At 48.7% G+C, this 10,701-nt stretch overlaps 4 protein-coding genes across 4 annotated transcripts; 1 reads left to right on the top strand and 3 right to left on the bottom strand.

The window, feature by feature from the left end:
* Positions 1-2,660: 2,660 nt before the first annotated feature.
* Positions 2,661-4,687, bottom strand: GIQ15_00634 (integral peroxisomal membrane protein; the record flags this gene model as incomplete). The annotated part of the gene is made up of 3 exons (XM_033548051.1): positions 2,661-3,269; positions 3,329-4,608; positions 4,675-4,687. 3 exons carry the CDS (start codon positions 4,685-4,687, stop codon positions 2,661-2,663), a joined length of 1,902 nt encoding a protein of 633 aa, XP_033409002.1.
* A 411-nt stretch (positions 4,688-5,098) lies between these two features.
* On the top strand, positions 5,099-5,571 carry GIQ15_00633 (uncharacterized protein; the record flags this gene model as incomplete). Its single annotated transcript, XM_033548050.1, has 2 exons — positions 5,099-5,101; positions 5,158-5,571. The coding sequence occupies 2 exons, from the start codon at positions 5,099-5,101 to the stop codon at positions 5,569-5,571; spliced, it is 417 nt and encodes a 138-aa protein (XP_033409001.1).
* Positions 5,572-7,178: 1,607 nt separating this feature from the next.
* GIQ15_00632 (inositol oxygenase 1) lies at positions 7,179-8,175 on the bottom strand (the record flags this gene model as incomplete). Its single annotated transcript, XM_033548049.1, has 2 exons — positions 7,179-7,235; positions 7,294-8,175. The coding sequence occupies 2 exons, from the start codon at positions 8,173-8,175 to the stop codon at positions 7,179-7,181; spliced, it is 939 nt and encodes a 312-aa protein (XP_033409000.1).
* Positions 8,176-9,419: 1,244 nt separating this feature from the next.
* On the bottom strand, positions 9,420-10,478 carry GIQ15_00631 (uncharacterized protein; the record flags this gene model as incomplete). The annotated part of the gene is made up of 4 exons (XM_033548048.1): positions 9,420-9,605; positions 9,671-9,845; positions 9,902-10,005; positions 10,116-10,478. 4 exons carry the CDS (start codon positions 10,476-10,478, stop codon positions 9,420-9,422), a joined length of 828 nt encoding a protein of 275 aa, XP_033408999.1.
* Positions 10,479-10,701: the final 223 nt, after the last annotated feature.

The raw sequence follows: 10,701 nt of genomic DNA, 5'->3' as shown, positions 1-10,701 counted from the left end.
TGAGAGTGAGGACGAGGATGCCGAACGTTTGTTTGCTCCCCCTGACTATGCTGCTTGGAGTCTAGGGGCTGCTCCACCGGCCAGGAACAAGCAGGAACAGGCAGACCCCTGGAAGGTTCTGCGATTTTACAGGACGAAAAACGGGCCAGGGGGTCAGGGATGAGGAGGACGAAGAGAGGACGAACGGGGGAAACGCAGACAGGTCATGCAGTTCGCCGGCCAAACGTTGTTGACGACCAGGGCATATAAATATATGGATGGTACACTGCGCGCGAAGCAATCACCGCGGGATGGAACGTTGTATCTTGGTACGAAAACGGTGAATAGACCCGTATCTGGCAGAGTCTTCCCGTGAAGTATCCAACGCTAACACCGGCGAGGTTTAATTAGATTCCATCCTCCGTTCCACTGGGAACGAGGATTAGGTCTGGACCGTGAACTCCGTACTATCTTCGTGGGATCTGCTTGCTTAATTTGCTGGGGGAATTTTGGCCACCCTGAAGACGACCAGAAGGCTGGCATGCAATGCATATATTGGTGTCCTCTGCCCCTGGCAGACCTGATACAGTCTGTCCCAGCAGGAAGTGATCTCGCATGGACGGAAACTGCGTGATCGCGGTGGCTTACGACTTCTCACTGGATCGCAGGACGCAGGGGTTGTTCAAGCCTTCCCTTTTAAAGCCGCATCTCACAAAACGCGACTACATCTATACATACGGAGTACATATACGGACACTTATTTAGATAGCGCTCCAACCGAGAATATGACTGGTATGGAGTGCACATACATGCATTTGATTGTTATTTTGTACAACACACCGGGCGCATCGAACCTTCAAATGACATCGCCAATCATCTTACGTACGAGCAATCATCTCCGCCTTACCCAGAACACGCATACGCATCAGCTCAAGCCACAACCTTTGAAACAAATATTGTGGATACAAGCGCTTGGGAACCCGGATTAGCTGAATGCTCAAAATTGGCCGCTCCGCTCATCCCAGTATCATGCAGGAGATATACATATCTCAAAGCTCGTTCTTTCGATGGTCACCGCCGTTATCGAGTGTGTAGTCTAGGTTCCACCGCTTCGTGCCATCGAGAATTCAGGAGTGAAAATCTCCAGCCCGGCATGGGAGTACGGAGTTACAGACTATACAGAGCACATCTTTCCCCAGGTTCTCTCGCCACCAACGCACTGCCTTTTTATACTCATCAACTCAATCGACTGGGTATACTTCCACGTGGGAACCACTGCTGTGGCCTTGCGCCGTGCTCCCTGTCAGGGTGAGGGTAATATCATCATGCATGAGACGCTATCAGGGATAACTCTCTCTTGGACGCAAAATCAGTTCTCGACCGCGGATAGGTTCTTGGATGATGGGATCGATAACATTCCCTGCAGCGCCCCGGGGTCCTTGCAGCCGGCCTTCCACCATACAGTCGCGGCCATTTACACCGAGGGAGGACCTGCATGCACTCCGTATGCATATACGTACATAACTTGCCGCACATATATGAACAATCTAGCTGCGCCTAATTTTAGTACCGGCTGCTAAGTCTCGGACCTAACCCAACGACAACCCTTCGTTTATATCTTATTCTAATTGACCGATTTGACCGTCTCAAGGACGTTTGGCTAGTTTAGCATCCCACATTTGGCAGATCGCGTATGGCACCGTTCTGCGTTCGCTTCTAGATAGCCTGACCCTTGGGCGTGCTCGGTAATCTCCCCAGTCAGTTGCAATTATATCACCAGTGTTAAGGGGTAGCCACAAGGCGCTCTGAGGGTGTTTGGGATTAGACTTCCCACTACGTGTCCAAAGCCAACCGCATCGCGAACGGAAAAACGGCTGTTTACATGAGTGTTTATTGTGATACTATAAACACCATCCCCTGTCCTTAATTTAATTAGAGAGGGGTGCAATATCACGACCTGGAACAAGCATCGGAGATGAGACACCGGAACAGCCTGGCATATTATAAATATCAACTACGGAGCAGGCATCGCAAGCACCAGGATGGGATCAAGAGTCGGGATATTTTTACTTCCCTTATCGTGCTCGGTTATATCAACCTTGCAGCGAACCATACATGGATTTGGCCATATATAAGTACGAACCGGCGGCTGAGAGATCGTACCGTTAAAGGAAGCTGGAGGGGGATCGTCCACGCTGAGCAAATTTCAAAAAAAAAATCCATCTACTCTCAATTTATCCTTTGATCAGGAAAGCATCAAGGATGGTATGAGTGCCGTAATATCGACCCGCCGAAAGCCGTAGGAGGACAACGGTCAGGCGACAACGTAACTTTTTGTTCTGGGGTATAAACCTCTGCTTAGAGCTGATATCGCAATCGGAGCCACGGAGGATATGGAGAACCCGGGGTGTGGATGGTTAACTATTGAATCAGGCAGCTATAGGTAGTAATAGTAGGTGCAGTTAAGAGATAAAAATATACAAAAGAAAAAAAGAAAAAAAACAACAACTCCAACTCCAACTCCATCATATGCCATTCCGTTATGGCCTTGGACTGACGGTATTCCCGTTTCCCACGCTCATGTCATAAAAATGCCAACCACCTTAACAACGCAGACAGCGTACAATATAACACGCCAGACAAAAATAATACACCAGATAACGTAAACTGGAACACATTCGTCAGCTTAAACTCATATGGGCATCGTCACCCAAACCCCATGCCCTGCCTGCCCTCTCTGCTGCATTGCCAGACTGACTACCCCATCTGTCAGGCATGTTCTCTGCTTCTTCAATCTCTTTCTCGCGGATACTGGAAGACTGACTCTTTCTGTCGCCGTCGGTGTTTACACTGGCTGGCCGTTTACCGCTCCCAGAGCCGATGCTCCGAGCTCGTATTGATCCGTTGTTCTGCGAGCTACGGCCGCTAGAAACGCTTGACGCCTTGGGCGGGCTAGACCCCGTTGCTGCTGAAGGAGATGTCGAGTATGTTTCGAGATTATGTGGTAAGCTCGAGCTGGAAGGTTCTGGTACAGCGGTTGAGAACCCTTTGAAGTCTGTGCTACCAAACCATCGTCTCCTGCGAGCTTTGGCGGCGTTCTTATCATCTCCCGAGTTCACGTCTTTCCCGCTATCACCACTGGATTTCCCTTCGTTGTCGAGTGTACGTTTTGAGGGAGCTGCCGAAGACTCCGTATCTGGGAATGTTTCGACCAGCTCTGCATCTCGACACCATTTACGGCGCCGTGTATACCTTCCCCAGCCGTCTTGACCTCGACGACCGTCGTGCCACTTCAATCACTACGTCAGCAGTGCATTTCCATATGTATGTGAAAGAGGGATAGAAGTACCTTATTGTCATAATAAATCCAGCCGCCGTCGTCTTTATTCTCTATATTCTTGTTCCCTTTACCCTTTTTCTTCGAGGATGGATCAGACGCACCGTCAATGCGCCATTCACTTCCGGCTACCCATCGCCACTTAGAATTGCTACCCTGAACTTCTGGAAGCTCAAATTCATCTTTGGGCGGCACGGGGTTCAGATGCTCATCTGACCACGCCGGCCGTTCGTAGGCGAATAGAGAATAGGTCCAGCCGATGCCCAACCATCGTCTCTGATTCTCATAGATGATGAACGTAAATCTCACACCTGATGAGCTTGTCCGACGCCTTGTTGAACCGTGCTGTGATGGTTGTTTGGAGCGGAAACGGGTTAATGATAAAAGAGAGGATTTGGTAGAGGATTTCGACGAGTGGTCGTCGTTATGCGGTAAAGAAGAGTACTGCAAGCCAGTAATGGTTGAACAAATGCGCCGTATGGCCAGAGACCTCCAGAGCAATACTCGGAAGATCCGTGCGGGTTTCGAGTGCCACGTCAAAATGATCGTACCGACGGTTATGATAACCCTTTTTATCGTGATCAGGTAGATTGGGTGAAGGGTTAACAGGATCCAAACGGGCGTAATGAGTATTATCCGGGTTAACAACGCTGTTAACGCAGGCCGAGTTGTAGTCGACGTTGCTGTTCGCTGGGTAGAAAGGAAATCGGTAAGGTCCCGCAGAGGCTCGAGTAGAATATTACACCTCATCGTAAACTCCCGTAGGGTTTCGACAATCTCATCCAAAGTCTTGTGAGGCCTAGATGACGCATCGGAGCCTTCTCTTTTATGGCCATGTTTCTCGCCGGTCAAGCCAGTTGATGATAGAGGGGAATACCGCCGCGAGTATAGCCCCAGAATCAACGCAACTACCACCAATATCGGCCCTCCCCATAGTATGATAGCGCTACCGTGCAAAGTAACGGCCCAGAAGGCGCCAACCAAGAGAAAGCTCTCCCACGGATCCCCGCTGGTCCAGGAAAGCAGTCCCGCCAGTCGGTTTAAAGGGAGAAGAAACGGGTGAGAATATGCCAGCGCACGGGTGACCGCAGGAGGGGTGGCTACCAGCAGCGGAGACTTCCGGTGGACAATGATAGTAGACCGCTGCTTCGACGTTAGAGAATTGCCCGATATGTTGGTGGGCGAGAAGGTCGCAACGGTAGGCGGGAGAGCATCGTTGGAGCCGAGGGACCCGGAACCACCGTCATTCTGAGAGCTAGGATCTGCAGACATGGAATCTACCCACGGTGTGTCTATCGAGAGAGCGTTAGCATAATATATCCAACCCGTCATGCGAGGGGAGTGTTGATAGTATATACCGAGAGCGGCCATGCAACTTTCAAAGCTACCTTATCCGGAGACCGCCGAAGCTCATCCTAGGAGGCAGAGCTGTATATCTAAAGGCACACGGTTGTGAAGAGCAGGCAGAGAGAGATGCGTCTTCTACTGTCGCTTTATAGTCCGATATCAGAGCTGCTCGTCCTCGTCTTCGTCTTCTTCTTCTTCTTCTTCTTCCAACTTCGGCTTCAACTCGCAAACTACGTCACGTGTGGATACCTTCCCCATGTGATTCCCGGCTTATATAAGCAGATAGGCTGTTTTTGCGCTAGTCCGCGTTGGGTCTAAAAAATTTGTCCCTTTGGCCGAATCTTCAACGACTTCAACAACTCTTGGACACTCGTTCGTTCTCATACACAGGGAGCCAGGGCTGCGGCTTGTATTTCATTCTTTCCTTGGATCAGCATGGTAAGCTTGCACTTCGCTCTCGTACGAGACACTCGAACTGACTCTCCTCGGAACAGGCTCATCGCATCTTGACGCAGATTGTTCTCACGAGCACCAGGGTGTTCGGTCGAGCATTCGCTGAAGCGTACAAACAAGCGTCCGCGTCCTCCAAATACCAATCGCATGCGCAGAAAACCGGCTCTTCTTCCGGCACATTCTCCAACTCCGGCCTAACGTTGGAGGAAGCATGCAAGATTCTCAACGTCAAGCCGCCAATGGGCGGGGAGGCAAACCTGGAGCACACGATGGAGCGGTTTAAGAAACTATTCGACCTGAACGATCCCAAGAAGGGCGGCAGTTTCTACCTCCAGAGCAAAATTCTTCGTGCTCGTGAAAGAATCGAGGCCGAGGTCAGAGACGCGGCTAGAAATGCAAAAATAGAGAAAGAGGTACGGGAAGGCTGGAACCCGAAGCTGTTTAAAGACCGATGATCGATGTTAATTTGTGAAGGTGAAATAAACGAAAAACCACAAATTCGCCGCGGTCGATTTTTTAGAGCCCTTTGAGGCTCTCCGAGCGCCCGTGACACACACACCTCTCCTATCATCTTGGAAAACACACTTAATCCTTTTTCTTTTCATTAATTTGGAGCATTAGCACCGGAGTTTTGTGGATTTTTAGAAAGGATATAAGGGCTATCTACATCTTCGCTTTTTACGATATACTCCCTCCCGCCATCACTCGAAACAACCCCCGCCTTTCGGCCGATGCTTGAGCGCCCTTCCCTGCGCATACGATACTATAGTTCAGGCATCTGGAATCGTGTTTTCTTCTAGTGTACTCTGGACATTTGCATTGCATATTGTTTTACCATACATTGCATGAGCCAGAGTCCCCGTTTTCCTTTCTGGCCGAGTTACTCGGTTTTATATTTGGATGCTATGTCCCAAATGGACCCGAAAATCTGTATTATCAACTGTATATGTACGCAAATTACCATACCTAACTGTCGAGAGATGATGATGCCGTCGTGTTTCTTCCTGTTAAGCCCTTTTGTTTTTGCTTCCCAACTCTCCCACTCCACTCTTACCCTTTAGCAGTGGCCTTTGTTATATCCTCGTGTCGGTGTACATATAGACGATAAAACCCAGGAGCTTACGATCACCCAAGAAGCCTTTAAATTGTTATTTACCGAATTATTTTGCTGGGTGCTTTTGTTAGGTACTATCGATATGTAACCTTGATTTACTCTCTCATATATTTACTTGCCGTTATGTCCAATAATTCGTATCTCATCAATAGTCGTACCACTGCTTTCGGCCTGTCAAGAAATTCCTTTTTATTGCTCGTGGTTCTGTTGCCAATCACAAAATCCATGCTCGGGGCCTACCCATTATCCATACTCGCTATCCTACTCCTCTATACTACGCAGTTTCTCCCTGTGCGACTTCGCCGGCATACCTGCTTTTTAACGAAGTGACACGAATGCCATATCTGCTACTTGGGTTTCTGAGAGGGTTAAAAATTTAAATAGTAGGAGACAATCTACGTTACCACTCCCATCGCTGTCTGATGCAACCCATTCGTTGCTTTAGATACACCTGAATGCATGCCCCTTATTGGGTACTATTCCGTTTAACATCCTGATAATGGGGGTGTCAGTGTAATATTCTTATATTCTTAACCAACGGTTCGTGGAATCACGGCTCACACCGCGTCAGCCGTCTCTGCGCATGATATATATGATATTACAGAGAGCAACCTTGTCGATAGTAATCAATGAGATATTCCCTATGACGAACGCTATTCTAATCCTGACTGTCGATATTAAGGGCGGGGAGTAAAAGTTGGACTCATAGGCTATGCATCTTCTTCGCTGGGGACTGGGCCTTGCTTTCATAGCATGCCGACAGGTGAAAAGGCGGCTGGCCTTCCCGGTAGCTTGGGACAAAGCCCATTAAGTATCCTGGTAAGCAATCGATTTATAGAGTACGCAGGGTATTCAGCGAATAGAGCCTGAGAAGGGCCCCCCCCTATATCGAAGAAATGTTTATCACCCATAGAAGGCCAAGGAGCAACACGGCTGAATATATATTTTCTACCACCGAATGACTCGCTGGGGGAAGAATTCGTCGATAAGGTCGAGGTAATATGGCTGCATCCCAGTATTAGCCTAGCTCTAGCCGAGAACTGCAATAAATCAAGACACAAACCTTGAGTTCTTTCGTGTCTGGAATCTCATCATTCTTGCTGTATAAATCATAGGGGTTGAAGGCGCGGACGGCCTCAAGCATATGTTTGTCTTTCTCGTCCATAAGATAAGAATATGCTCCTTCGGAATGCCAGGGATAAAAGGAGTGATAACGAATCATTGCTAGCGCCTCAGTGGGCAGAGTAGACTGAGATTTCACAACACGATATAGGTATTCATCATGCCCCCAGGAGAGCATTACATTGTCCAGGCCACAGGCAGGGGCATATATCCCATACTTGGTTCCATATATTTCGTGGCCATAGTCCGGGTTCTTCCTAAAAGACTCAGCTGAATAGATTATTCTGTCATCGAAAGCGCAGCCGACTGGGAACGTATCTCCAACGACATCCCATTGCCCCTGGGCGCCAAAGAAGTAAAGTAGCTTTCCCAGGTCGTGAATTAGACCCGTCAGTTGCATCCACCGAGGTTTACCGTCCCTTCTCATGGCCTCCGCAGCTTGGAGAAGGTGTTCAATCTGAGAAAGTGATGTATCAGGGTCAGATTCGTCGATGAGAGTGTTGAGCGTTTCTATGGCCTCCCACACGGTCAGCTCTGTGTGGGTCCGGGATCGGAAGTCATTTCGCACTTTCAAGTTGAATGCAACGGTTTGCTTTTTATGTTGCTCGAGATAGAACTGCTTCACCTTCTCGCACGCGACTTCATAATTCCGAAATTGGGTTTTGTCTTTACCTCGATCAAACTTGGAGGCTTCAAACCGTGTCCGGTTCCTGACCGATGCCCTCAGTACGTTGACAGTATCAATGTCATCTGAAACCCTTTCCAACGCCCTCCCACCGTAATTACCCTGTACTAGTGGGGAAGCTGTAAGCCCAAGAGTCATGTTATACAGATAAGTTCCAGTTAATCGGATTTTTAGTATGGAGTAGGGGCTCCAGATGAGCAACAAAGGATGTCTTTTCGCCTAGTATTGTAGAAGGTGACGAACACAAGTTGAAACGGGATGCACCCAAGTTAGGATTCTCCGCCGGGCCTGTTCTTTTGTATTTGGCGTGGTCAGGAGGTCATATTCTGCAATATAAGAACTCTTATGAAGTCAGCGTGAGAATAGATGTTTTGTAATGAGGAATTTCCTGGGATATCAATGACACTGTCAGAGTGTTCGACCAGCGAAAGGGGTTGGGCCATATTGGCGTTATCCACTATAGATACTCCATGAGGTGGTTAACGGCCAACTCTATAGTTGGGGAAATAGTTTGATCTAGCAGGGAAACCCTTTCAATAGGAATAATAGTTATCTGCATTTATAGCTCCCCGCATTCCTAGCTCGAGTGTGAAGTTAGAAGATATGTAATATAATGCCGGGAGCGACAAGGTTCTTCCAGCTGCTCGCTTGCATGTCACAATCACAACAGCCAGTGGATAGAGTCACGGTCGAAAACCAAGGCCAGAGCTGTCAAGTAGTCTAGGCATAGCCGATCAACACGGGATACATACACCCTTAACATTGCCGCGGAGGTGATGATGTCAAATTGGGGTATACGACTCCTCACGATCGAGTATCAGGTATCCCCTAATAGGCGCTTGTCGGCCTTTTCCAAACTTTGAGTTGATGCCACCAGCTAGTTATCGACACGACCTTAGCTCGATGGCAGAGCAGTTCTCGACTACTGCCTCTCTCGTATCCCGCTTGCATCTCCCGCCCATTGGGTGTGAGGACAAGGAAGTAGCAATAGCCATATCGTTGGGTCTCCTGTCCGGCCCCCCGGGGAAAATGGGGACGAGCAGCTGGAATCATTATCTCATGACACAACTGTATGACCCCGAAATACCACAACCCCCCGGCGTTCATCTCCAAGAATACGGGCAGGTAGGTTTTGAGGCTGATCCGAATCTCAGTTTCGGCTGGGACATTTCCTCCGGAGCTAGCTCTGTGGCGGTGAGGCTCGCCGTAATACCCGGAAGCAATAGGGCAATTCTTTCAATAACCTCTAGTACAATGCACGATACATGATAAAGCTGGCAGAGGAGTATTTTATATTTTCAAACACGAAGATGAAAGTTGATGTTTATCTAGGCCGCCAGTTGCTGACTAAGACGGACAGCTCTGATCTATATAAAAAAGGCTCAGGCACGTTTTAATCTGAAAGCCAACAGCTTTGGAAACTGTGTGAACTGACGGAGTGATCCTAGCTTCAAGTCGTTTGCTTTGGTATATGCCTCGTCAAAGTTAGGCTCTTCTAGAGCATCGAGGATCAAGCCTGCTCGGAAAAAGGGAGAGAATAGTTCGTGGATTGGACGGTGGAAATATAGCTGCGTTGATCGGGACCTTAGCTTTCTAGAGCAAAGGAAATTTATGAAGGTAGTTATTTGATTACCTGGGAATGAGGCTGGGACTGGGTTGCAACGCCCTTTGAGGGCGGTACGTGCAGATACTTGCTCATCTTCAAGGTATAAACAGCTTCCTCTCGGCCCGATTTGGGGTTGTCGCTATATTCAACTGATCTCGTTACTCCACAGGTGAAGAGAGGATGCAGCAATGTTGCAACAAAGCTGGAGCGATATATCAATCACTGTCACTGTTTCTTCCGGGGCCCCTACGGACTCACCGGCCGCCACCGTTTTTCAGAAGCCTAGGCAATGCATTGGCAAGATGCTCCAAGGTAGAGACGTCCATGATTGCCATATTCATGGTAATGATATCAAAGGGCCCCTAGGAAGTCAGTGAATTGGGTTCGATTTCCACTAAATCTTCATCTTTTGATCTCTGGGGTAAGATGACGCTGACAAGACACGCAGGATATATGAGCTAGAGAATCTCACCCCCCTATCTGACGAGATAAGCTCTTCGAAGTGTAGCGGATTTGTCACATCAAGAACTCCGTATGCTACCAAAGACTCTACTTCAATGCCCTTGAACCTCATTGCCTGTCGGGCTTGGGCGTGTACGATCATAGCTGGGCTTCCATCCGTCGCGAGGACGCTGGCGCCTTTCTGAGCTAACCAGTGAGCTACAAGGCCGTTTCCAGTCGCGAGATCCAAAGCACGATCACCAGGTTTCGGCTGCACCATACGCTCTAAGGCGGGGAGTTCGATAACGGTGAAGTAATCGTTGCCTTCAGTTCCCATCGCTGCATCCCAAGATTCGGCAAGCCGGTCCCACGTTAACACAGGGTCAAATTCCATTTTGAATACGTAGACTTCAGGCTTCAAAGTGGTAGTTGGAGGGATGAACGCTCTCTTCCTTATCTTAGCTGTTCTACGACCGCAGAGAATCGTGGGGGCATGGCTTCCAAGGAGCACGCCGTGACTCATGAGGCCGTGAAGGATAGGATACTCCGAAGATTATCTAATTCTGAGGCTAGCTGGTTCGTATTCAAATAGCCGTTTAAATATTGACCAGCTGCAA

The sequence above is a fragment of the Arthroderma uncinatum genome (assembly GCF_011692745.1).
Source record: "Arthroderma uncinatum strain CBS 119779 chromosome Unknown scaffold1, whole genome shotgun sequence".
Lineage (NCBI taxonomy): Eukaryota > Fungi > Ascomycota > Eurotiomycetes > Onygenales > Arthrodermataceae > Arthroderma > Arthroderma uncinatum.
The sequence above is the reverse complement of the archived record's forward strand: the minus strand, read 5'-3'. Positions and strand labels throughout refer to the sequence as shown.